Source organism: Mauremys reevesii, linkage group 10 (assembly GCF_016161935.1).
Source record: "Mauremys reevesii isolate NIE-2019 linkage group 10, ASM1616193v1, whole genome shotgun sequence".
In the NCBI taxonomy this organism is placed as follows: domain Eukaryota; kingdom Metazoa; phylum Chordata; order Testudines; family Geoemydidae; genus Mauremys; species Mauremys reevesii.
Genome location: NC_052632.1, coordinates 26,901,745 through 26,929,694, shown reverse-complemented (window position 1 = coordinate 26,929,694; position 27,950 = coordinate 26,901,745). Strand labels below are relative to the sequence as shown.

At 46.1% G+C, this 27,950-nt stretch overlaps 1 protein-coding gene across 1 annotated transcript; it reads right to left on the bottom strand.

Moving 5' to 3' along the window:
• Positions 1–142: 142 nt before the first annotated feature.
• On the bottom strand, positions 143–21,324 carry LOC120373472. The gene is made up of 8 exons (XM_039491910.1): positions 21,197–21,324; positions 17,221–17,574; positions 14,192–14,608; positions 11,272–11,376; positions 11,161–11,185; positions 11,016–11,050; positions 2,763–2,949; positions 143–758 (listed from the first exon to the last, which is right to left on the bottom strand). The coding sequence occupies exons 1-7, from the start codon at positions 21,237–21,239 to the stop codon at positions 2,771–2,773; spliced, it is 1,158 nt and encodes a 385-aa protein (XP_039347844.1). The 5' UTR covers positions 21,240–21,324; the 3' UTR covers positions 143–758; positions 2,763–2,770.
• Between the last annotated feature and the right edge of the window lie 6,626 nt (positions 21,325–27,950).

Below are 27,950 nucleotides of genomic sequence, written 5' to 3'. Positions count from 1 at the left end.
GGCATGACTGCGGCAGGTCCGCTCGTCCCGGGCTCCGGTGGACCTGCCGCAGGCATGCCGGCGGGAGCTCCACCGGAGCCAAATGCCGCCCTCCCCAGGATGCCGGAGCCGCGGGAAGAGGGGACCCGCCGCGGGACTGGGGAAGGGCGGCGCAGCGCTCTGCGCTGCTTGGGGCAGCCTACTTTGTAGAGCCGCCCCTGGTAAAGCAGGAGTATCTCCAACGGAGCCAACAGAATCACACCAGTGTAAAACTGGAGGAAAATAAAGATCTTTGTTCCTAAAACAATCATTCATTTATATAGGTTTTCTTACACTAAGGATAAAGTTACATTAAATAGGATAAGATGTATGAGGGCTATAAAATCCTCTTGCTTCAGGGTATAGCCAACCTGTAGCTGAAAGGTGTTGAGAAGAAACTTCCCCTGTGAGCAAGTTGTGCCATAATTGTACATTATGGGGACTCTTGCATCTGCTTCTGACACACCTGGTGAAGGCCACTGCCAGAGACAGGATTCTGAATGAAATGAACCAATGGTCTGAGTGTGACAATTCCTATGTTCCTCTGGTGCAAACTGTCATAGCTTCATAATGGAGCTATGAGAATTTATATCAGCAGAGGATCTGCCCCACAATATTTTGTAAGATAGCTCATTGAATAGTCAAAAATGGGTAGTCATGGCTACTATGTTGGGTTTTTCCCCCCTAAAATCAGCCAAAAATTGATAGTCATTTTCAAACCGACGTCCATTCTCCAGCTCCTTTGTAAAGAAAAACAATTTCATGGTCAGTAGAGAACTTTTAGAAAGTCATATATTTCAGCATTCATTGTATCTTCTGAATAACAATCTCACACAAATTTTCCTCCCAGGTTTCAGTTACACTGATATCAAAGCAATTGCATATGACAGGAAACTATGGCCCATTACTCTCAAAGTGATTTTTTTAACTGTAAAAAGGAGTAGTAGTGGTGATTTCGTAGCTGTTTTAAGGTAAATTAGTGCTCAAGAGAAATACAGGCCAGAACAATGGTACCAACACTCAAGAATACAACTTTGAGAATTCTGAGATTAAATGAATCATAAAAGGCCTTTCTATGTGTATTCAAAGCCAGATGTGACAGGAAAGCAATTTAACCACAGCTTCCTGGAACTCCCCTGCATTGCTGGGCAAGAACAGATGCTGTGCTTCCCCAAAGGAGAGTGTAGGGTGGAGCGGGTCGGGCCATGGCCATACCATCTCCCTGCATCTTCTATTCCACTTTTTGGGCAGCTTGCATCCCAGGAAGCAGTTCCTGCACTCAGGAGAGCACAGCAATTGCAGTTATGACAAACCGATGCACTGCTCCTTGTGCCTTCTCCCTCATGCATGTTTTGCACTAGCTAAAAGGACACAGCTGTCCAAAGTGTGTGAACAATTTAAGGTTTGCTCGGGCTGAACAATTCCCTGATTAGCCTGTTCCTTTTGCCACAGATTTGAAATTCCGAATCTACAGCTTAAAAAGGGGAAGATACAGGGGATAAATAAAGTTCCATACTACTGTAGTGAGAAACAGACCCCTGAGCAGATTCATACAACTGGAAGCATATTTCCCATTATTAGTGCATACAGTAACGCCTCATTTAATGTTGTCCTGGTTAACGTTGTTTCATTGTTTCGTTGCTGATCAATTAGAGAACATGCTCGTTTAAAATTGCACAATGCTCCCTTATAACGTTCTTTGGCATCCACCTGCTTTGTCCACTGCTTGCAGAAAGAGCAGCCTGTTGGAGCTAACTGGTGGGGGCTTGGAACCAGGGTGGACCAGCAGCCCCCTATCAGCTCCCCTAAGTTCCCTGTGCGGCAGCCACCCAGGAGGCTATTAATTGCTGGGCAGTTCAGGTATCCCTCCCCCACACTGCTGTGTGCTGCTCCTGCCTTCTGCCTTGGAGCTGCTCCCGGGAGCCTCCTGCTTGCTGTGCAGGGGGTGGGGGAGATGAAGAGGGGTGCTAATGTCAGGATGCCCCCTCCCTCCACTCCTGTACCCCATCTCCACAGAGCAGGGGGAACGCACGACAGGGCTCAGGACGGAGGGAGCTTGCAGGCAGCAGCTACTGTCTCAACGTGCTGATCTACTTAAAATGGCAATGTACTTAGAGCGGTGTCAGCGTACTTAAAGGGGCAATGTGCATCTCTCTCTCTCTCTCACACACACACACACACACACAGAGTGTGTCTCTGTCTCTCTGCCATGCTGTCTCCCCTCCTTCCATTCATGCTGCTTGTAGAGTGTGAGGCTACATTAACAACATGTTAACCCTTGAGGGCTCAGCCAAGTGCTAGTTCATCATTTAGCAGTAAGACATTCCCTGGGAAATATCCCTCCCTCTTCCACCGTCTGACTGCAGCACCTCAACGAAGCTTCACAATCATCATTACTGTGTACAGTATTAACTGTTTAAAACTTATACTCTGTCTATACACACACACACACACACACACACACACACACACACACACACACACACACATAGTCTTTTGTCCGGTGAAAAAAAAAATCCCTGGAACCTATCCCCTCCATTTACATTAATTCTTCTGGGGAAATTGGATTTGCTTAACATCATTTCAATTAAAATAGAATTTTTCCAGGAACATAACTACAATTTAAGTGAAGAGTTTCTGTACTCACATAGCCCCCTATTAGTTATACTAGTGTGACTAACCTGGGTGGTTCTATTTGCAATGTCATTTGTCAAAAATAACACTTCCTCTTACAAGTCACTTACAGGAACAGCTATTGTGGCACCACTGCATAGACTGTATGTATTTCATCTCCTGGTCCCTTGCCAGATGCTGCAGTGTTATCTACTGTACAATAGGCTGCATTTGGGTCCTCATATGGGCTCGTTGCAAGTGAATACAACACTTCATTTCTTTGAAAGTCTTTACTGCTGCTCACTGCATACGGGGAACCTGTAAAACAATTACTCTGCATCAAAGAGTTTATTAATCTCACAGAATTAAAACAAAACATCAACTAAAATAAATCAATCAACTAAATAAAATAGTAATTATATCCCTTTGAAAAAGACGTTAAGTAAATTCTCCTCTCCTACCTCCAAATAATGGAATTTGACTCCATTCTATTCAGCCCAGAATTAAGACTTGTGTTGGTTACTGTCTACAGTACCCCACCTCTAGTAGCTAGGAAAACGATTCAGAATCACTTAGCTGCCAGGTTCTTCTGTGGCCCCAGCACTGTTCTGTCAGAACACACAAACACTGAGAGCACATGACTTCATCTTAGCACCCCAGAGAGAGCAAGAAGCATTGTTCTATTCATTTTACTGAGGAGAAACTCAGGCAGAGACAGATTCTGTAACTTGCCCCAGGGCATAGGGACAGGATGTATGTGGGTACGTCTACACTACAGGATTATTCCGAATTTACATAAACTGGTTTAGTAAAACAGATTGTATAAAATCGAGTGCACGCGGCCACACTAAGCACATTAAATCGGTGGTGTGCGTCCACGGTCCGAGGCTAGCGTCGATTTCTGGAGCGTTGCACTGTGGGTAGCTATTCCGTAGCTATCCCATAGTTCCCGCAGTCTTCCCCGCCCCTTGGAATTCTGGGTTGAGATCCCAGTGCCTGATGGGGCAAAAATCATTGTCGCGGGTCGTTCTGGGTAAATGTCGTCAGTCATTTCTTCCTCCGGGGAAGCAACGGCAGACAATCATTTTGCGCCCTTTTTCCCTGGATTGCCCTGGCAGATGCCATAGCATGGCAACCATGGAGCCTGTTTTGCCTCTTGTCACTGTCACCGTATGTGTACTAGATGCCGCTGACAGAGGCGATTCAGCAGCGCTACACAGCAGCATTAATTTGCTTTTGCATGATAGCAGAGATGGTTATCAGCCGTACTGTACCATCTACCATGCCATTGTAAATTGGCAATGAGATGACGGTTACCAGTCCTTTTGTGCTGCACCATCTGCTGCTGTCATAGGTGCCCCTGGCTGAGATTGGCCGGGAGCGCAAAATGGGAATGACTCCCCGAGTCAATCCCTCCTTTACAATATCTAAAAATAGAATCAGTCCTGCCTAGAATATAGGCCAAGTGTACTAGAGAACCAGTGTATCAGAGAACCAGAGAGCACAACCGCTCCGTGTCAGATCCCGCAGAAATGATGAGCTGTATGCCATTCATAGGGGGTGCCCCTGAAACAACCCCACCTGTTGATTCCCTCCTCCCCCAGCCTTCCTGGGCTACCGTTGCAGTGTCCCCCCATTTGTGTGATGAAGTAATAAAGAATGCAGGAATAAGAAACAGTGACTTGTTAGTGAGATATGAGGGGAAGGCAGCCTCCAGCTGCTATGATAGTCCAGACAGGACATTAAGCAGTGTGGGGGGGAGGAGCCCAGCATCCCGCTGCTATGATAGTCCAGGCAGAACAGAATCTTTTCTTTACACATGAAGGGCGGGGGCTGATGGAGCTCAGCCCCCTGTTGCTATGATGAGGATGGTTACCAGCCGTACTGCACCATCTACCTGGAATGATCAGGAGTTTTTTACCCAGGTGCCCCCGGCCAACCTCACCGGAGGCCAGCCAGGAGCACTCACGGGCTGATGATGAGGACAGATACCAGTCCTTTTGTACTGCACCATCTGCCACAAGGCTGATGATGACGATGGATAGCAGCCATATTGTACCATCAGCCACCCATGGGGGGGGCGAGGATGCTGCCATTGACGCTGCATTAGGGGGGACTGTGCTGTTGAGTATCTGAGTGTCTGTTGAGGGGACAGTTTGGCAGTTTGACCGTGTGCTTGCTTGATTGATTGCTTGTTTGAACAGTGTGAATTGGGAGCGCTTTGTTCCAGCTGGGCCTGACTGTTATAAAAAGGCAGTCAGCTGCGAACCAGCTGAGCAGCAAACAGGCAAACAGAAGGAGTTTGCCTGGGAGTTCGCCTGGAGAGAGCCTACTGAGGCCCCCCTCTCGCAGGTTCCTCTGAGGGTATGGCTACACTTACAAATCTGCAGCGCTGGTAGTTGCAGCGCTGGTCGTCCAGCTGTGCAGGGCCAGCGCTGGTGTGTGGCCACACTCACAGCTACCAGCGCTGCAGTGTGGCCACATTTGCAGCGCTGTTGGGAGTGATGCATTATGGGCAGCTATCCCAGCGTTCAAGTGGCAGCAACGTGCTTTTCAAAAGAGGGGGGTGGGGTGGGGCGTAGTGTGACAGGGAGCGGGCAAGAGAGAGAGAGTGGATTTTTGGAGCCAACACTGTGTGTTACCTTCCTGCCTTGAAAAATCAGAACATGTTCCCGATCCCTTACCCTTAACTCTTAACTGCAAACAGCCTGCAGCCAACGGACTCCCTCTCTCCCCTCTGCCCCGTTTCTGTCAAGCAAACACTCACTCCCTGCCTGCCTCATTATCTCATTTGATTTTTCACAGATTGATCACAGCAAACAGGAGCTGTGTTTGTAGATAAACAGCTCCGGGATCAACGGATCAACGGAGCTACGGAGCTCCAAGTTAACAACAAAACAAAGAGAGGCTGCATAACAAAACAAAGAGAGTAATTTATAAAAGCATTCTGGGATATCTGCTAATACCCTGGAGGCCAATAACAGCGCTGGTGTGTGGCCACACTTGATGACCAGCGCTGCAGCACCAGCGCTGCAATCTTTATTCCCCATGCTGAGCCAGGTGTACGGCCAGCGCTGCAGCCAGGGAGTTGCAGCGCTGGATGTGCCCTGCAGGTGTGGACACTTACTAATTGCAGCGCTGGAAAGCCTCCACCAGCACTGCAACTCGCAAGAGTAGCCATACCCTGAGTAGCTTCTGCCACAAGTAAGGAAGCTCTTAGAAGGAAGAGACTATGGATGCTGAGCGATCCGCTGTTGTGACCTGCACAGGATGCACCATGTTTGTCTTCCTTCCACAGGATAGAAGTGACTTTGCCTGTACAAAGTGCAAGCTGATCTCCATATTGGAAGAGAAGATTCAAGGTCTTGAGAAACGAATATCAACCCTGCGTTCCATAAAAGAAAATGAGGATTTCCTGGATAGACATCAGGATCAGCTTCAATGGGCACAATGTTCTGAAGATTCAGAGGAGGCTACACAGCGGGGACAGAAGGCCAGCGAGGATAATTGGCGGCATGTGACTTCCAGAAGAGGAAAGAGTACCAGAAATGTCCATGTACCAGTAACACAGATGCAGGTGAGCAACCGTTTTCATGTTCTCTCCTCAGGTACTAGTGCAGAGAGTGGAGTGGATGATACATCTGAGGGAACAGAGAAGAAGGAGACTCCACTGATTGGAAGGCATGAGATGCACCATCCTAGGGATGGGGGTTCCACGACCACCACTCCCAAGAGGAGGAGGAGGAGGGTGGTGGTGGTCGGGGACTCTCTCTTCAGGGGGACTGAGTCATCTATCTGCCGTCCTGACCGGGAAAACCGAGAGGTGTGCTGCTTGCCAGGGGCTAGGATTCATGATGTGATGGAGAGACTGCTGAGACCCATCAAGCCCTCAGATCACTACCCCTTCCTGCTTCTCCACGTGGGCACCAATGATACTGCCAAGAATGACCTTGAGTGTATCACTGCAGACTACGTGGCTCTGGGAAGAAGGATAAAGGAGTTTGAGGCGCAAGTGGTGTTCTTGTCTATCCTCCCTGTGGCAGGAAAAGGCCAGGGTAGAGACCGTCGAATCGTGGAAATCAACAAATGGCTACGCAGATGGTGTCGGAGAGAAGGGTTTGGATTCTTTGACCATGGGATGGTCTTCCAAGAAGAAGGATTGCTAGGCAGAGATGGGCTCCCCCTCACGAAGAGAGGGAAGAGCATCTTTGCAAGCAGGCTGGCTAACCTAGTGAGGAGGGCTTTAAACTAGGTTCACCGGGGGAAGGAGAGCAAAGCCCCGAGGTAAGTGGGGAAGTGGGATATCGGGAGAAAGCACAAGTAGGTGAGTGCAAGAGGGGAGGGCTCCAGCCCCATACTGGGACACCAGGACGATCAGTGAGTTATCTTACATGCCTATACACAAATGCAAGAAGCCTGGGGAACAAGCAGGGAGAACTAGAAGTCCTGGCACAGTCAAGGAATTATGATGTAATTGGAATAACAGAGACTTGGTGGGATAACTCACATGATTGGAGTTTATATCCATCCATTTGTCATGGATGGATATAAACTGTTCAGGAAGGATAGGCAGGGCAGAAAAGGTGGGGGAGTTGCGTTGTATGTAAGAGAGCAGTATGACTGCTCAGAGCTCCAGTATGAAACTGCAGAAAAACCTGAGAGTCTCTGGATTAAATTTAGAAGTATGAACAACAAGGGTAATGTCATGGTGGGAGTCTGCTACAGACCACCAGACCAGGGGGATGAGGTGGACAAGGCTTTCTTCCAGCAACTAATAGAAGTTGCTAGATCACAGGCCCTGGTTCTCATGGGTGACTTTAATCACCCCGATATCTGCTGGGAGAGCAATACAGCAGTGCACAGACAATCCAGGAAGTTTCTGGAAAGTGTAGGGGACAATTTCCTGGTGCAAGTGCTGGAGTAACCAACTAGGGGTAAAGCTCTTCTTGACCTGCTGCTCACAAACAGGGAAGAAATAGTAGAGGAAGCAATAGTGGATGGGAACCTGGGAGGCAGTGACCATGAGATGGTCGAGTTCAGGATCCTGACACAAGGAAGAAAGGAGAGCAGTAGAACAGAGACCCTGGACTTCAGAAAAGCAGACTTCGACTCCCTCAAGGAACTGATGGGCAAGGTCCCCTGGGAGAATAACATGACGGGGAAAGGAGTCGAGGAAAGCTGGCTGTATTTTAAAGAAACCTTATTGAGGTTGCAGGAACAAACCATCCCGATGTGTAGGAAGAAAAGTAAATATGGCAGGCGACCAGCTTGGCTCAACAGTGAAATCCTTGCTCGTCTTAAACACAAAAAAACAGCTTATAAGAAGTGGAAGATTGGACAAATAACCAGGGAGGAGTATAAAAGTATTGCTCAGGCATGCAGGAGTGAAATTAGGAAGGCCAAATCACACTTGGAGTTGCAGCTAGCCGGAGATGTTAGGAGTAACAAGAAGGGTTTCTTCAGATATGTTAGTAACAAGAAGAAAGTCAAGGGAAGTGTGGGCCCCTTGCTGAATGAGGGAGGGAACCTAGTGACAGAGGATGTGGAGAAAGCTAGTGTACTTAATGCTTTTTTTGCCTCTGTCTTCACAGACAAGGTCAGCTCCCAGACAGCTGCACTCTGCAGCACGGTATGGGGAGGAGGTGCATCTGCAGCACGGTATGGGGAGGAGGTGACCAGCTCTCTGTGGAGAAAGAAGTAGTTCGGGACTATTTAGAAAAGCTGGACGAGCACAAGTCCATGGGGCCGGATGCGCTGCATCCGAGGGTGCTAAAGGAGTTGGCCGATGAGATTGCAGAGCCATTGGCCATTATCTTTGAAAAATCATGGCGATCGGGGGAGGTCCTGAATGACTGGAAAAAAGCTAATGTAGTGCCCATCTTTAAAAAAGGGAAGAAGGAAGATCCAGGGAACTACAGGCCAGTCAGTCTCACCTCAGTCCCTGGAAAAATCATGGAACAGGTCCTCAAGGAATCAATTCTGAACCACTTAAAGGAGGGGAAAGTGATCAGGAATAGTCAGCATGGATTCACCAAGGGCAAGTCATGCCTGACTAACCTAATTGCCTTCTATGATGAGATAACCGGCTCTGTGGATGAGGGGAAAGCAGTGGATGTGCTATTTCTGGACTTTAGCAAAGCTTTTGATACAGTCTTCCACAGTATTCTTGCCAGCAAGTTAAAGAAGTATGGGCTGGATGAATGGACGGTAAGGTGGATAGAAAACTGGCTAGATGGTCGGGCTCAACGGGTAGTGATCAATGGTTCCATGTCTAGTTGGCAGCCGGTATCAAGTGGAGTGCCCAAAGGGTCGGTGTTGGGGCCGGTTTTGTTCAATATCTTCATTAACGATCTGGAGGATGGTGTGGACTGCACCTTTAGCAAGTTTGCAGATGACACTAAACTGGGAGGAGTGGTTGATATGCTGGAGGGTAGGGATAGGATACAGAGGGACCTAGACACATTAGAGGATTGGGCCAAAAGAAATATGATGAGGTTCAACAAAGACAAGTGCAGAGTCCTGCACTTAGGACGGAAGAATCCCATGCACTGCTACAGACTAGGGATCGAATGGCTGGGCAGCAGTTCTGCAGAAAAGGACCTAGGGGTTACGGTGGACGAAAAGCTGAATATGAGTCAACAGTGTGCCCTTGTTGCCAAGAAGGCTAATGGCATTTTGGGTTGTATAAGTAGGGGCATTTCCAGCAGATCGAGGGATGTGATCATTCCCCTCTACTCAGCACTGGTGAGGCCTCATTTGGAGTACTGTGTCCAGTTTTGGGCCCCACACTACAAGAAGGATGTGGATAAATTGGAGAGAGTCCAGCGGAGGGCAACAAAAATGATTAGGGGGCTGGAGCACATGACTTATGAGGAGAGGCTGAGGGAACTGAGATTGTTTAGCCTGCAGAAGAGAAGAATGAGGGGGGATTTGATAGCTGCTTTCAACTACCTAAAAGGGGGTTCCAAAGAGGATGGATCTAGACTGTTCTCAGTGGTAGAAGATGACAGAACAAGGAGTAATGGTCTCAAGTTGCAGAGGGTGAGGTTTAGGTTGGACATTAGGAAAAACTTTTTCACTAGTAGGGTGGTGAAGAACTGGAATGGGTTACCTAGGGAGGTGGTGGAATCTCCTTCCTTAGAGGTCTTTAAGGTCAGGCTTGACAAAGCCCTGGCTGGGATGATTTAGTTGGGTTTGGTCCTGCTTTGAGCAGGGGGTTGGACTAGATGACCTCCTGAGGTCCCTTCCAACCCTGAGATTCTATGATTCTATGACTGCTGCAGCATCGCATCTATCAGCAGCATTCAGTAAACATAGGGTGACATTTAAAAGAGTCAAGAGAGGATTTTTTTCCCTTTTACTTCTGGGGGTGGGTGAGGGGGGCAAATTGATGAGCTATGCCCTGAACCACCGCGGACAATGTGTTTGACACTACAGCCATTGGGAGCTCAGCCAAGAATGCAAATGCTTTTCGGAGACTGCAGGAACTGTGGGATAGCTTGAGTCCTCAGTCCCCCCTCCCTCCCTCCATGAGCGTCCATTTGATTCTTTGGCTTTCCGTTACGTTTGTCACGCAGCAGCATGCTGAGTCCCTGCTGTGGCCACTGTCTGGAGATTTTTTTTAAAATGCTTTGGAATTTTGTCTTCTGTAACGGAGCTCTGATAGAACAGATTTGCCTGCCCATACAGCGATCACATCCGCACGGTCCACGCTGGAGCTCTTTTTGGATTTTGATTTCGGACTGCATCGCCACCCGTGCTGATCAGAGCTCCATGCTGGGCAAACAGGAAATGATATTCAAAAGTTCGCGGGGCTTTTCCTGTCTACCTGGCCACTGCATCTGAGTTCTGATCTGATTGCTGTCCAGAGCGGTCAGTGGTGCACTGTGGGATACCGCCCAGAGGCCAATACCGTCGATTTGCGGCCACACTAACCCTAATCTGATATGGCAATACCGATATTAGCGCTACTCCTCTCGTTGGGTAGGAGTACAGAAACCGGTTTAAAGACCCCTTTATATCGATATAAAGGGCCTCTTAGTGTGGACGGGTGTGGCGTTAAATCGGTTTAACGCTCCTAAAACCAGTTTAAATGCGTAGTGGTAGACCAGGCCTGTGAGAGAGACAAGAATTTAACTGAGATAATCCATATCCTATTCCAGTGCCTTATTGCAAGACCATCCTCCCTAAAGAACAACTGTCTAGTGAACCAAAACTAATTTGATTAACAAAAAGTTACTGGTCAAAAAAAGCATTGGCATTATCTGAAGTTTAAAAACTTAATACCGTGCACAGACAGTCTAAGAAATCCATAGTACACAATTCTCAAAATGTGCTAAGTAGACAATCATTTCAAAAAGGTTTATCAAAAATGTAATGCTCACATTCATCTCCAGAAATTTCAAGAGCAGCCTGAGCTCTAAAATAAAAAGATAAGGGAAGAATCCATTTAGTCATTTCTATCAACTGGAAAAAACACTTTAAAAATGATACTAATATTTCATTGGTTATGTCCATTCAAGGCCGTACCTGGGAAGTTGTGCAGATGGCTTTCCTGTAACAGATAAATAAAACACACTGTCAAGTTTCAATGTTTAAAATATTCCTGCAGATCTTACTTACTAATTTTACTTTTCCTACCTTTTGATTTGATTTTATTTTTATAGATCAACCATGCTATCCCACTGATGATAATAATCCCTACGATCAATCCAGTGGTGGCATACAATGGCACGGAAGCAGAGGCTAAAGAGAGGACCAGGGTTAGTTAATCTTGAAAATGTAACCCAATGCTGGTAAAAACACTTTATTATCACCTCTATTATGTGGATAGTGCTTTTCAAGTGATCAAATAATGTTTAACAATTATGTGAATAATACACATTCAGCAACCCATTAATGTGGATGATTCCAGGATACAGTATGCTAGGATTGGTAATAAAAGCAGCAGATAACTTGATTTCTGTAAACTAATTTTTATTATGAGAAAATATTGCGATATTCTACTGTAATGATGCAACATAATATATGTTATAGTAGCAATACTGCAGTGCCTAGTGAGATAACTGGAGAATACTGTAGTATTTTAATGGGTTAATGCAGCACAACTGTAAAGCATAAATACTGAGGTTCACATTTTTAAAGGGGCTTAAAACTGTCCTCCATTTTTGTGTCCACAGTCATTTGCAGGTACAAATGTTGGACTCAACTGTGTTTTGCCAAGAGCCCTGAAAAAGCCACAGGCTGCCTCCAGATCTTCCCCTAGCCCTGCACTAAGTCTACACCTGGTGCAGGGTATTTCTTGCAGTTCACTATCTAGTGTAGCTCGCCAATGTGTTGGGGAGGCAGAGCCAAGAATCTGTCCATTCTCCGCCCATTTTCATTCACCTGCTTATGGAGAGGAGACGGGGGTGGGGTGTGAGTGTAGAATCTCTACAGAGCCTTCTGTCGTCCCCACACTGCAATCCATGGTTTGCCTTACATCCCGCTACTGCTCTGCAAACCTGACCTTGATTTTATCCTATAGCAATTATGGGCGACATCCTGTCTCCATTGAAGTCAATGGGATATTTACCATTCACTTAATGGGGCTAGGATTTCATGATCTCTGGCTATGTGTCATGCTGGCACAAGCTGGTGACAAGACCTTGAAACAGTGTCATTTGTTCCTACAGTTAATCAGATTAATCCTCAAACCAAGTCATTTAAAAAAATGAATTCTAGACTGTAAACTCCTTTGGACAAATGGGGAACTGAGGTCAGAGATATTAGGGACTACAAATCCACTAATTTTCCATCCCTCATTTGAGATGCCTAGGACCTGCTATTGCATAGAACTTAGCATTCTATACCACTTTATATGTTCACTCCCAATGACTGAAGTTGCAGCTGCCAGTGCTCAGCACTTCTGCAAATCAGATCCCAGGATCTCAAGTCAGCAATCTTAGTACTGGCATCTCCCAACTTTGGAGTGCTTGACTCTGCAACCTTAATGCTCTTAATGTGTGCGGGTGCGGGGGGGCAGAGCGTGTAATTTACTGTTTTCTTAAGAAAGCAAGCTGAAAAAATAGAAATTCTATTATGTGACATCATATTGATACCCACTGGGTCATTGGCAGGGTTGGGACATTTAGATCCACCACAAAGACCTATGCCACATAAGCTAACATTGACACTGATAGCAGTATTAGTAGGTTGTCATGTGGATCAGCACTAGAGGGGGACAGGACACCTTCCCCGTGAGTTTCACAGATATTTGCTGACAGCAGAGGAATGGTGAGACTCAGGAATCTTGACTTCCATGCCAGGCTCTGGAGGGGCTGGCTCTTGCAGGCATGGACTCTTCTGCCCAATCCCCTCCCAGCATGACCCCTTTTGCCCCATCCTCTCAAACCTGTCCTTGTCTCAGTCCTGTTGCTTCTCCATCCTAGTCCTATTCTCCTTGCCTACCCTAACTGCAGTCACCAGTCCTCTTCCCAATGCTTGCCTCCAGTCTCCCCCTCCCACACTCATCTTCTCCAGCCCCACTGCTTCCCAGTCCCATTCTCCCTCCCTGGGCTCCTTGTCTAATCGCAGCATTTTCCCCAGCCCATCCCGGCTACTTAGTCCACTATTTTTTGCCCAGCCATTCCCACTTCTTTCCTCCCACCCCACACATCCTGGCTCATCAGATCTCTGATCCGCCCTTTCCTCCTTCCCCCATCCCACTGCTTCTCAGTCCCAGGCACATTGCCCAGCCAATCCCAATCTCTTCCCAGTTCTTCATCTGATCTCAGTGTTCCCTGCCACCTACTGGCTTCTAGTGTCCTTCCCTCCCCCACCACACACAAACACACACACATTTCTGTCTCCAGCTCTCAGTCCCAGTAGACCCCACCCCAGCTCCCAAGCCCAGTTTCCCTCTTCTGCCACCCCTCTCCACTAGCCTCCTGCATTCAGTCTCCCCCACCAAACTCATTGTCACACTCTGCTCTCTCCACCCTCCCACCACTGGCTGCCTGGCTTCTAGCATCTCTTCATTCCTCCTCCTCCACGAAGCCTGGGCCCAGCAGGTATGTCACCGAAAGCGCAGAAGTTCAGTCTCAGTTCAATTGCTTGGAACTGGATGCAACATGGCTCACAGCAACCCAGAGCTGCAATTGCAGGGAAAGCCCCACTCAGCACTGGGCTGGAGCACTGGGGAATTTAGTGGCTGAAATCTAAGAAGTCTTTACTGAGCATCTGTGCACTGTGATTTTTAAAGGCTTATATAACTTGGCCAAATTTGGGCAGACTTTCATGGGAATGGTAAAAGGGACACCGCTAACACGAAGTCTGCTCTCCTGCCAAATGGCAAGTCCCTATTCCAAAGCATGGGGCACTAGATCTGTTCAAAGAAAATGTCACCAGAATTTTTAACATGGGCAATACAGCATATTTTTCCATAGATTGTTCTAAAAAATGGCTGAACCATTTTCGCAGAAGTTTTCCCAGCATGGAAAATTTTATCCCAAATAGCAAAAGTTTGGCAAAATTATAAGCATCTCTGGTATCAACCCCAACTACAAAACTTCTAACTTACATGGAATGGCTCGATTCCTCACTTCTATAGAAAGGTTATTTGCAATCTTCCACACATGTTTCTCTCTTGACCAGGTATTTACAACACATAAATAAGTTCCACTGTCAGAGTCAGTAACATTCAAGATGGTCATATTATGGACTACATGTTTCTCGTCTGAATCTAAGCTTGTATAGTTCAATAATCGTCCTTTGATCATCTCATCAGTACAGCAATGTGTATTATACGAGAAAGTATATGGCTCTCTCGCAGCAGAAAACAGGCATTTGCTTGTTTCTGTATATTTGATCCAATATATAACAAATGTTTGTGCTGATTGCTTCATTTGAAATTCACAAGAGAGAATGATGTTACTTTCTTCTACTACTAAATGATTATTGTGTGATTTTCCGGGAATGGTCTCAAATGTCTCCTTATCTGCAATACAGAATGAAACAAACACAAAAGATATGACAAACATGCACTGTAACATGTTATAACATGCTTTGCCTTTGAAAGGATTCTTAGAAATTTGAAAATTTTCCAATAAAAACATCATCTCAGATACAGAATTCAGGGCAAAAACATTGTTTCGTTTCTATTTAGAATGGGGGGTGAGTGTTTTATTTTAATGAACAATTTACAAGGCATTTTTACTTTAACAGGTGCAAATACCCAATGTACTATGGCTAGAAGTCAGCTATTTTAAATAGCCATTTGGGGACCGATCCTGTGAGGTCAGAGTACCTTCTGTGAAGTTGCCAACACCTGCACATTCCACTGAAGTTGAAGGTGCTCAGCTCCACACAGAAGGTTCTCAGCACTGCATGTTCAGTCCATTGGTGGTCATCAAAATAATAATTCATGGGCTGGACCAGCTGTCTATTGGCACCACAGAAGTGGGGCATGCTCTTAGAGGTACTAACTATGCAACTCCACCTACAGATACATGTCCAGTTTCACTGAGAAAACTTCTGAGACTTAGGAACACATGAAGGAATTCTTCCACTCTATTCTGCACTGTTACAGCCTCAACTGAAGTATTGCATCCAGTTCTGGGTGCCACATTTCAGGAAAGATGTGAACAAATTGGAGAAAGTCCAGAGAAGAGTAACAAAATGATTAAAGGAATAGATAACATGACCTATGAGGGAAGGTTATAAAAAATGGGTTTGTTTAGTCTGAAGAAGAGAAGACTAAGAGGGGACATGATAATAGTTTTCAAGTACATAAAAGGTTGTTACAAGGAGGAGGCTGAAAAGTTGTTCTCCTTAATCTCTGAGGATAAGACAAGAATCATGGGCTTAAATTACAGCAAGGGTGATTTATGTTGGACATTAGGAAAAACTTCCTAACTGTCTGGGTAGTTAAGCACTGGAACAAATTGCCAAGAGAGGCTCTGGTATCTCTGTCACTGGAGGTTTTTAAAAGCAGGTTAGACAAACACCTGTCAGGAATGGTCTAGTTATTACTTAGTCCTGCCTTGAGTGCAGGGGACTGAACTAGATGATTTATTGAGGGCCCTTCGGTCCTAACATCTGGAAAACCAAATTCTCACACTGCAGTAAACACATGTTGTCATTTCTGCTGCCTGCTTCGGGGTTTGCCCTGGCCTAAGTGCTGATAGTATCAGCTACAAAATACATTATTAGACAAATGGCTGAAAAAATGTGAAATTGTGAAACAGCTATTAAAGATTACATATTTTCTGGATAAAGTAGTTGACGTGCAATGTATATTAAATAGGACATTCAGAGAGCAGTCATTTTTAATATGTGCATGAACACATTTAAAAACAACAATGGTCTGTAGAGTGAGATTCTGCAACATTTATAAGGTCAATTTTCAACTAACCTCAGATCAGGCTCCAAATTGCAGACACAACATTTAGCATATACCTGTTATGGGTGCTCGACAAATATTTGCACACACAAATTTGGTACTTAGGTGCCTTGTCTGCACAAATGGTTGTTTGCTTGTGCAAAATAGGCACAAACCCAATGTTGTGCTTATGATCGATTGAAAGCTTAAAACACTAGAGGTAAGATTCTGTGCTGTGCCTCTAGATGCACAGAACAAAACTCACAACCCAGGTGGAGAGGGGCTAAAGTAGCTTTAAACAGCCCTCAGTACAATTTAGGCAGCCCTGAGGGACAACTGCCCTGAATTTAAGTAGTGCTGCATTCTACAGCCTGGACCCAAGCCATACCTGCTATGTCAGGAGTTGCAAGAGTGTTGTTGAAAGGACAGTCTGCTGCTGTCTTCCTTAGTTCCTGTGCCAAAAGGAAATTCTACCCAGACCAGATGCTGATTTTAGAAACCCTTTAGCCCATTTACCCAGCCAGAGCATGGTTGAGAATCTCACTCTATGGGAAGAAATTCAAAGAGCAAGGCACAATACTGGGCATTAGTGTTTTACAATCTGTGAGCTAGATCCTCAGCTTGCATGAATCAGTGTAGTCCCATGGCCCACCATATACAAGGATCCCTTCGCCTACCAACTTTAAAGTAGAAAAGTGGCAGGTAAACTGTACCAGCATCACTACATAGGGGGAAGTGAAGAGCAACTTATTCAGCTAAAAAAGGGCTGAGCGAAAACTGAATAAAGAAGTCATGAGTAGGCCTTTTAGTTGGAATGCATCTAAATAACAGGGTAAGTAGACTTAGTATGGCAAAAAGTGTGGATTTTCATTGACCACCCACCCGATTTTTGTTTTAATTTCTTTTCTTTTTTAACAACTTCCACTTTTGTTCACCACTTTACGCAGCCTAGTTCAGATGTCTAATTCATTCAAAGCCAAATTCAGTCACCCTCACTCATATAACACCTCCTCCATAAGTGTTTCTTTTTTAAGTCAAGGGAACACTGGTGGAGAACAGTATGATTCACCGTAAGTAAAAGGGGCAGAATCTGGTCCTCAGTCCTGAATTCTCTAAATAAACTCCTCTTGAACTCACTAACTCCCTTTCTGGCCTCTCAGCTCTAGAATTTATTGAAAAAATAAACCCTCCCCCCCCCCCCGCCCCACACACACAAGAAAAGCACTCACCTGAAGTCATGTTTATTGTCACCACAATAAAAAAGTTATAATGTCTGCAGTGAATCACATTGGTAAAAAGTGGGCAAGTCTGTGATGTTCCAGTATTTGTAAATTGCTCACATGCAAATACCCCACCAGCTTTGGAAGCAGATTTTGATAATTGGTTTGTACACTTTGTTTTATCAGAGCATTTGTTTGGTCCATTGATTACTTTAGGCTGTTGATTACTGCAGTTGATTACTTGGAATTGTTGCAGAGATTCTTCAGCTTCATACCAAACTGTTTCCTTCTTCTCATTAGCCACTGTTCCATTGCACGTAAGTGTGAAATTTCCATTTTCATAAAGATGAAAGAAAGTCTCACCTGTTAAAAATATGTAAATGGTTAATGATGCAAAATGATTCAGAAATCATCTTACAAATAATAGTGTAAAAAAAGTGCTGCAGGCTATGAGCATCAGTAAGGGTTCAATCCTGTGGTCTTGTGTGCTTCTGGGATGCTGCTCTGTTCCTCCTGGGTCATGTTGAACATCCTCCCCTTGCCATCAGCAGAAGCTCAGTGCTTTGAGCACTTCCTATGACACACACAGCACTTTGTAGGATCAGGCACTAAGAACACAGATCTAGAATTTTATACTTGGACCTTGCGGAATGAGCAGAATATTGCACAGATCATAGTGAACGCTGATCAAATTACATAGTTTAAGCCTTGACATTGGCCTTGTTTTAAAGGGTATTTTTGTGGCCATTTCTGACCATGAGAATGACACCAAAGAGAGTTCAAAAGAAGAAAAGAGGGTACAAATATGTATTTTCATACTAACACTTGCCATATTTATTAATTCCCTTGGCCAGTAACCAATCACAAGCAGCCATGGCACAAAACTGCAGTTTTCACTTAGAAAATCTGGCCCTTGCTAGTTGACTTTTACAAACTACATAAAGATTAAGTCCCTGTGCATATGAACAGTTCCAAAATTCAATGAGACTATTCACATGCATAAAGTTACTCACATGCCATTACTGATTACAGAATTGGGGCCTACATGTGAATTTCAAAGGCTTTATGAGGCATGTGTCAAAGAGACACTGTCATCATGATTATGTCTCCAATCCTCTTTCCTAAATTTTTTTTAGAGTTATTATAAAAATATAGCCATTTTGGTAAACTGCAACAAAAAATGGTGTATGAGCTCCTCCGGCTGGTCTGCTGAAAAGAATTAAGCATACTTAGCGTTATGTTAATATAAGCATAGATGATGGTAAGTAAATAGTCAAAACATTTTAGCTTTTGTATTTTCACAGCTTTTTCAACACAGTACTGAATAAATTGGGGTTGAAAGATAGGGAAATATATTCCACTTTTTTTCAATCGAAATTTCATGTTTTGATTAGAACGTTGTGAAAATAACAATTTATTTCCAGTTTTTTTATCCATTGAAATTCAAACTTTTGATGTAAAATTTTATCAGATTTTGAATTTTGTCAAATTTTAACCAGCGAAGTTGAGGACGTTTTGCCACACATGGAATCTGGAAGTGTCAATATTTGTCCAAACTACAAAAGCCCCAACAGGCCCTGCATTCCTCTGTCCCCCCAGCATCTTTCTGCCATGAGCAGACCCTGTGACACACTCTCCCTTCAAAAGATAATGAGCCCTCCAACCTGCTCTATTGTGCTCTTTCTGAACAGAGTGAAGGGCAGATGGACTTTTCAGGGCCTATTCTCTGCCTCCCACAACAGGATGGTGCCCCAACAGGACTTCCCCCCGCCCCTTATAAAGTAGTTCCCTTTCATAGGAGAGTCCTTGCCACAAAGACCTAAGAAAATTACTTAAAATAGCTTCTGTTGGATCTCTTGGGGTAGATTTAGCCAATCAGGGTACGACTGATTTGATCCTGCCCTATGCTATTTTATTGATGCTGTATCTTGAACTGGTTATTGGGGTGTTTATTGTATGAATGTATTAATTTAGCTTAATAAGAGTGCTGTTAGGATATGTCCTCATTAAGAAGAGAACAGTGGCTCAAGACAGCCACGTGTGTGAAATCATTTGAGAACTGCTAAGGGACGAGACCAGAACTGTTTGCTTTGATGATTCTACCTCCATCTCAGGACAAAACGGATTCTGACTAGAAACTTTTCCAACACTACCCGGTTTTACTATCAGCTGTGGACACATGATACACAATATATCCCATGTATACTTTCAAAAGCAAAAATAGAGGTTGACAGTTAATAAATCTTTGTTCTCCTGCTCAGCTGTGGGTGTGACTTTAGCTAGCACAAAGCTGTGTTTGAAGCTCAGTTATGCACATACAGTTAGGGAAAAAATATTTTTGTACCAGAAAAAAAAAAAGCACTCAGAATTTCTGTGTATATTTTTAAGACCTTTGATTTCACCAGTAGCAGGTTTGAGCCCATATTCAATTAAATAAATAAATAAATAAATAAATAGAGCTGAAAGCAATTTCTAACTTTCTCTTTGAAAATTTCCTTAGCAAAATGGAAATTGGTGATATGTAATACATTAGCACTGTACAGGTTCACTGAGGGCCAGACTCTGTGACCCTTATCGCTGGGAGTAGTAAGTAAGGTGCTACTCCTTCTGAGTAAGGGAGGCAAGAGCTGGCCCCAAAATAGAGAAAAACGCTTCCCTAAAAAGTGACTCAGTTTTACTTAGTGAAATATTCTATGAATTACTTCACCAAGTGCAATGTAAAATGTCATTGCCACTTGACAAAACCGAAGAAAGAGTCCATGCTGATATCTTTGCTTTTCTTGCAAAAGTGTTCCCACAGTCCCTGCATCACTGCATCCCAGGGATATTGCTGGATCTATTGCTCGGGAAGAGAGATCTGGGAACCACCAGTAAAAACTCCCCAGTCCCAGTTAACTTTGCCACCAGCTACGTGCACTTTTGAAACATCCCCCTAACCCTCCTCCTCCGTATTTCACACAAATGCACTTTCCTGACATCTCTAATGCCCCTCCCCACTCCCCAGTCCATTTATCGGTTGAGAAAATAACCTTTTACAACATTGTTAAAGTCAGTAACTATAGCTTGCAATCAGGAATGCTTCTTGTTGAATTAATAATATTAGAAATAATTAATATTAATATGGGAGACCACAGACACTAATTTAACCATAAATTCCTTTATTAAGTCCAAAGGCCAAATAGTATTTTAACATGCCTCTAAACATGCCTGTCAGCCTTGAAATAAGCAGTCACTACACCCAGTACAGTAATAAAGTATTCATAAGCATGCGATCACTTACAAATAGGCCAGACCTAGGGAAAACCATCTAGTCCTGGTGTGCACGAGCATGATCAGGTGGTAGGGTGTGACAGAGAACCTTCGAATTCATAACTCTTTTTATACCCTTCAAAAAACAAATGATGCCAGAGCCAGTTATCACATTAGCTAATGGCTAATTTGAGAGTTCACCCTAATTTTCAGTTTTAATCCAGATAAGATTTACAACCTGCTTTCCCACAAGATATTTGCTCCTTATTTCTTCTCCTCCTCCTTACTGTCCAACAGCTTTTTCATTGCACTTCGGTTCACACAGGCTTTACTATTAAGATCAAACTGGTATGTGGGGTGGAAAGGTCCAGGCTGGTTCCTTGCCTTATTTAAAACCATCTGCAGTCCACCCTGTCAGTCAGAGGCATTCTTTTTAGAAATTTCCTTATCTCATTAATTATTTTTTGAACCAGCCATCCTCCCTACTCCATGTCTTCTGGCCTTTTTATTTTCAAGACTTCCCTTCTATTTGCTAGTCAGGGCCTTTCTTTATAACACAATCTATTCTTAACCAAACTTAAACCAACTCTAATTCATCAATTTCATATTTATGCTACACTGCAGTATGTATTAAGATTAAACATCCCAGAAAATGAACTTGACACAAAATACTCTTAAGAATTAAGAAAGTGAGATATGCATAGAAATGAGCAATTTTTCTTAATAGGAAACATACCAGTAATTCGTCCTAGGAAAGCCAGGATCACCAAAAAATTCATTCTTCTGGGAGGAAGGATTACAAAGGTTTCCTCTTCTTGGTTTTGTCTCTAATTCTAAAAAATGTCTTGTGAAGAGAGAGGAAAGCGGAAATTTAGTGAGCACAAAAAAAGTAACAGGAAATGGATAATGAAAATTACAACACTGCCCAACTGCAAGATATGCTGTTTATTTTAGAGTCAGAGACACTTACAGCACAAACAAGCCTACTGTCATTCAGTGATGACAGAGGTAATTTATACCTTGCGAAATAAAGTCCAAAGACTAGAGGCTCTTAGGCAGTAGGAGAAAGTCTTCCCTAGAAAAGAAAGTCTGAGGTGCCCACAGTAATTTGCTGGCTATCCCCTGCCCATATCAATTGTGTGACTCCTGAAGTGTACCAGGATAGTGTAGGCCTCACTCAGTAGACAAATGTCAGGTGAAATGGAAGCTATTTTAGCCTCCCACTTACCAGGGATTCCTTTGGGTCTGAGCCATCATCTGAAAAGCAGCCGCATAAGGTATCTCAGTCAAAGATGCAGCAGTCACTGAGTCACTAGCTGGTTCTTTTTCCATGCCCCAAGGAAGACATCCAGACAGAAAACACCATTTGGGGAACAGAGACCACGTGAGGGCAGAAAGACTCCACTACTTCCACAAGGGTAGTGAGTGTGAAAATCAGAAGAAAAGGTGAGTAGGGCCTGTGAACAGGTGGTATATGCCACTCCAGCTCATTTTGCACAGACTGCTGCATTGGTCCTTTCACATTTAAGGGGCAAGGTGATGCTACCAGTTTGTGAGAAGTAACATGACTTTATTCCCCTGGAGTTCTGTTGGGGGTTGTCTTAAACATGGGGTTTTTGGAGCTTGAAACCTCAGGAAGCAGCCACAAAGTAGCAGGCTGACACTGAAAAAGGGAAGCTGCTTGAAAAGAAGATTGGAACATCCTGGAAAGCAGCTACCTGAAAAAGCAGCAGCAGTAGAATTCCAAGGTTGCCTTGGCAAGAAGGAGCTACCTTGCCAGCAGCAACAGAAGAGCCGTGACCTCCACTGCATCCACAGCAGAAGAGCAACAGCACAGCTGTGGCAGCCACACTCTGGGGATCAGACAGGACGGAAGGACCAATAAAGGAATCGGAGGAAAATTTAAATAAGGAGTGTAAGTCTGATCTTTTTTTCTATCTATTATTTAAGAGTGTATGGCTTGTCTGTGAATAAAGCTGGTGCCTGCTACTTGAATGAGATCTCCGCTACCCATCCTGCAACTGGCTGATCACCACTCATAGGATGTTAAATGTCAGGTGTTAAGTATTAATGTTGATGTTAAGTACATGTTTTAATCTGTGCATGCAGTAATGGTTTCTCATGTGTGTATATAGGGGCTGCATATACCACATTGTATTAAGTATGAGGTTAAATTATATCATTAAGACAAAAAGCCTTTATGGATACAGGACCTCTATATGCTTGTTATGTTGAAACCAGGGTGTTGGAGCTGTACTCCGGCTCCCCTCCAGCTCCAGGCAAAAACCTGCAGCTCCACTGCTTCAGAGCTGCTTCGCGCTCCAGCTCCGCGCTCCACTCTAAAGCCCTGATTGAAACCGCTGTATTTCTCGTATGTGTTAAGATATCCTATGTAATCTGTGTCTTCTATTTTATTGCACTGCTTTAATTCTTTAATGTAATTCCATTGCATTTTACTATGCTCTATGTATCCTTTCTTGCTTCATTTACTACATTGTAACCACTTATTTCCTTTAAATAAATAATTCTTTTGTTTTCGAAGAGTTACTGCTTGTGTGTCCATCCTTGAGCAGCAGGCTGTATCCCTGTCCTTTCAGAGGTCAGCAAGACTAGCCTGCTCTGTGGAGCCCTCTGCAGGTCAGAGACAAGCCCCCTGGTAATACTCTAGCAATTCCTTTAGGGCGAGCCACAATCTTGTTTACCCCTTTTCTTAAAATTAGACAGACTTGTAGGTAACTTAATTAGTGTCTAGAGTTTTGTTTAACAAAGCCTCCCCATGCTGCCATAAGTTCTGTAGTGCTATGAAAACCACCCCGTACTGCCAATAAAAATTTTAGTGCTATGGAAACTTCCCCTGACTTCCACATGCCATCATAGTGGTAGGAGAACCCAGGGCAGGTGCAAGGATGTTTCATGCCGTAGGTGAAACTTCCACCTTGCACTGCCCCCTCAGCCCTGTGGCAGCCCTCTGCCCTAAGGCGCCCCCCCCCAGGACAGCTCCCCACCCTCCCTCTGCCCTGAGGCTCCCTCCCAAAGCGCCCCCCCACCCTGAGGCGCCCCCCTCCATGGCAGCTCCCCCCGGCCCAGGAAGCCTTGCAGCAGCTCCCCGTCCCAGCTCACCTCTGCTCTGCCTCCTCCCCGAGCACGCCGTCACCGCTCCACTTCTCCCACCTCCCAGGCTTGCAGCACCAATCAGCTGTTTGGCGCTGCAAGCCTGGGAGGGAGAGAAGCGGAGCAGAGTGGCATGCTCAGGGGAGGAGGTGCAGCAGAGGGGAGCTGCAGTGGGGAGTGGTTCCCCTGCGTGCCGCCCTCCCCTTACTTGCTGCAGGCGGCCCTCGCCGCGCCCCTCCTACCCCAGGTCCCTCCGCCTAAATGCCGACGACGACTGGGGCGGCCGAAGATCCGGCCGCCACAGTCACCGCCAAAGGACCCGAAATGCCTCCCCCCAAATGCTAGCGCCCTAGGCGACCGCCTAGGTCTCCTAATGGGTTGCACCGGCCCTGGGAAAACCTCCTTGTACTGCCAGAAGCCATCACAGCACTGTGAAAGCCTCCCCGGGCCACCCTTAAGCATACACACCATACGCAGCTTTTTGGGGCCGCAAAATCCCTAGAGCCGCCACTGGTGTTGGGGGACTGTGTTAGGGAGTGTGAGACTGTGTGTCTGTGTGACAATCTGTGTTGGGGGACTGGGACTGTGAGATTGTGTGAGAGTGTGAGATACGGTGACCAGAGAACAAGTGTGAAAAATCGGTACAGGGGCTGGGGGGCAAAATCGGGACACCTGGTCACCCTAGTATGAGAGCCAGTCTGTGTGTGCCCCCTAAATTGGGGGCACCATTTCCCTCACTGGAATCGTCTCTTCTCCGGCCCCTCCCCCACACTGGGCCGGTGGGCTTCTCCCTGCCCCCAACCCGGCCCCCTCCCTCCTCAGCTGGCCAGCTGAGGCCGCCCAGAGCGGTGTGGCTGGTCACTGCTGGCGCAGCAGCTCGGCCCCTTGCTGCCTGGGGCCAAGCCCCTCCCTGGACCCTGCCTGCCTGTGCCATTCGGTCGCCATCTGGGGCCAGGACAGGAGAAGCGAAACTTCCATGTCAGTTTGGGGGGGGTGAAGCCAGACCGAGCAGGGCGGAGGGGAGGAAGAGACCTAAAGTGCCAGTGCACTCATTGTCTCTCGCACACACACACGCACACGCACACACACACACACACACAGAGACACACACTGGCTCTTTCACACACAGACTGGCTCTCATACTAGGGTGACCAGGTGTCCCGATTTTGCCCCCCAGCCCCTGTACCGATTTTTCACACTTGTTCTCTGGTCACCGTATCTCACACTCTCACACAATCTCACAGTCCCAGTCCCCCAACACAGATTGTCACACAGACACACAGTCTCACACTCCCTAACACAGTCCCCCCACACCAGTGGCAGCTCTAGGGATTTTGCCGCCCCAAGCACGGCAGGCAGGCTGCCTTCGACGGTTTGCCTGTGAAGGGTCCGCTGGTCCTGCGGCTTCAGCAGACCTCCCTGGGGCCCCCACAGCTTGCCGCCCCAAGCACGCCCTTGGCGTGCTGGGGCCTGGAGCCGCCCCTGCCCAACACACAATCACAACACTGGCTCTCTGTCTCTCTCACACGCACTGGTTCTCTCTCACACACAAATACACACAGAGACACACTCTGTCACACACACACACAGCCACACACACTTGTAGTATTGTCATTGTCATTACTGCTTGGTACTTCCTGTCAAAATGCTCGTGGTGAGCCAGGAGTGGCTAGGGGCTACAGGATGGCCGTGGGCTCTGGCAAGATTCAGGCCCCGTGTGACAGTGCGAAGCCCCCCTTGAGCCACTGCCGGTGTGTGTCAGCAATGGGGGGATGGGAGTTCTGGAGGTCCACAGGTGGGGGGGTGGCTGTGCCCCCATGACACACTGGTGTGACCGACACCGGCTGGGGACCGCCTTCAATGGAACATAGGGGAACCAGTTTAATAATACTGCGTATGGCCCCATAAATCCTAAGGACAGCCCTGAAGTCCCCCATACTTCCAGAAGCCATCATAGCACTCTGATAGCCTTCCCCTACTGCCACAAGCCATCGTAACACTATGATAGCCTCCTTGTACTGCCACAAGCCATTGTAATGCTATGATATCCTCCCCATACTTCCAGAAGCCCTCATTGTTCTATGAAAACCATTCTGTGCCACCAAAAAAACATCATAGAACTATGAAAGCCATCCCCTACTGCCATAAGCCATTACAGAGCTATAAAGGTTTCCCTGGACCACCACAAGCCATCGTAGTGCTATGAAAGTCTCCCCATACCACTAGAAGCCATGGTATCACTATGAGAACTTCCCTGTATAGCCAGAAGCCCTCATAGTGCTACGAAAGCCTCCCTGTACTGCCATAAGCCAGCACAGCAGCATGAAACACAAACTCAAACATAATGAAATGGGCCACTCCTACGGGAGAACGTTTGTGGTCACAGCCATCATTGGCATTTCTGTTTCTGTAAATTCGGCAGGAAGGAAGGGTGAACCAGTTTGGAAAAAGTTACAAAAAACTCCCACCTCCCAACCTTTGCCCATCCCTAAGATTATCCTGGCCCAAACTGTTTCGAAAGTTAGAAAATATCTGGTTCCTCCAGGCCATGAGATGGTAAGTATACTTCCACCTCATCTCTCCCCCCAGTTCGCCTGCTGTGGATGATCTTCTAAGGCCTGTGAGCTTCCTTCAACTGACATAACGAGGGGCATAATCATACCTCAAACCCCTACATTGGTATCTGAAGTCAACCACATCAGGATTTAGTAAGTTCTCTCTGAGGCCTGCTGCTCTCTCTCTTTATGGGTAAAACGTATTTTTGCTTTTGCAACTCACATAGTCCTGAGAAATGCCAGTTTCCTCTTTTCCAACCTCTCCCCATTCAGACAAGATTAGTGGCCAGAAAAAAAAATCTTAATAATCTCATGGGCCTTTCAATTCACTAACTGTGTCACTCACCCCAGGGCAGAAGGCCTCATGTATGCCCTCTGCACCCATTAATCCTCACATTAAGACCAAATCCTGAAGTCCTAATTTAGGTTAACTCAGTCAAAACTGTACTGATTTCTGTAGGACCAGGATCAAGCTGTATGGGGCAAACCCAGTTTCGAGCCAACACTTGGGCTGGTAGAGGGAAAGCTGGGGAGGAATGTTCCTTGGAAGGTCATAGAGTTGAGCCACTGTAGAAACTATTCTCTGTAAACCCTGCAGTTCAACCCTAACCCATCCCACTGCCTGACAGGCAGAGGTGAAAGTAAGCCTGTCCGGTCCAGTCCGGTCCGGCGTACCAGCAAGAGCCAGTACGCTGTGCCAGGCCAGACCAGCTTCCCCAGGCTGGTGTTTCAAAGGGCCCGGGGCTCCCTGCAGTGGCCCTTTAAATCGCCTCCCGAGCCCCACTGCCAGAGCCCCGGTGTAGCAGCAGCAGGGGTCCGGCAGTGATTTAAAGGGCCAGGGGATCCAGCCACTGTGGGTAGCCTCAGGCCCTTTAAATCACCATCTGAGCCCCGCTGCCACAGTCTCAGGGCTAGGGTGACCAGACAGCAAGTGTGAAAAATCGGGACTTGGGTTGGGGAGCAATAGGAACTCATATTAAAAAAAGCCCCAAATATCGGGACTGTCCCTATAAAATTGGGACATCTCGTCACCCTACCAGGGATAGCGGCGGAGGGCTCCGGCAGTGATTTAAAGGGCCCAGGATTCCAGCCACTGCAGGGTGCCCGGAGCCCTTTAAATTGCCTCCTGAGTCCTGCTGCTGGAGCCCTGAGGTAGCAGCAGCAGGGCTCCGGCAGTGATTTAAAGGGTCTGGGGCTCCACTGCGGTAGTGCGCACTGGAGCCCCAGGCCCTTTAAATTGCCTCTGAATTCCAGAGCTCCCAGCCACCTCTGCAGCTGGGAGTTCCGGGGGTGATTTGAAGGCCCCAGGGCTCCCAGCTGCAGTTGGAGCCCCTGGGCCTTTAAATCTTGATTTAAATGGCCTGGGTATTTAAAGGCCCCGCCTCTTCCAGTCGAGGCCACACACCCTGCTCAGGACTCCAGCGTACCAGTAAGTCCTTTAAGTTACTTTCACCCCTGCTGACAGGGTTCTGTGCCAAACAGAAGGAATAGTCCCTGCCTCCTAAAACTTGCACTCAACAGAGGAACCACACTATTTCAACTGTCAGAACCTCTCTGCCGCTACAGAAAGGGCTACCCCACCATTGAGCAAAATGAAGGGACCACATGATGGCAGCATAACACTAAAAACCAGAAGGGGCCACTCCATTGTATAATGACTGAAGACTCTTCCTCTTGGTTTTACAGAGACTTTGTAAAGTCAATTTAGAAGCAAATTTTAGTTTTGCAAAAGCAAGCTTTTAAAATACCTAGCATCAATAGAAATATCCCTGTGTCTATGTGTTTATTTCAATGGAAACAGGTTGCCAATGATTTCTTCTCCAG

Excerpts from the sequence above, each read along its gene's own strand:
- LOC120373472 (XM_039491910.1), bottom strand. The coding sequence starts at position 21,239 with ATGAATTTTTTGGTGATCCTGGCTTTCCTAGGACGAATTACTG. Across the intron at positions 17,575-21,196 it reads TTTCCTAGGACGAATTACTG|GTGAGACTTTCTTTCATCTT; the intron begins GTATGTTTCCTA and ends TATTTTTAACAG. Across the intron at positions 11,377-14,191 it reads GAGGAATCGAGCCATTCCAT|CCTCTGCTTCCGTGCCATTG; the intron begins GTAAGTTAGAAG and ends TCCTCTCTTTAG.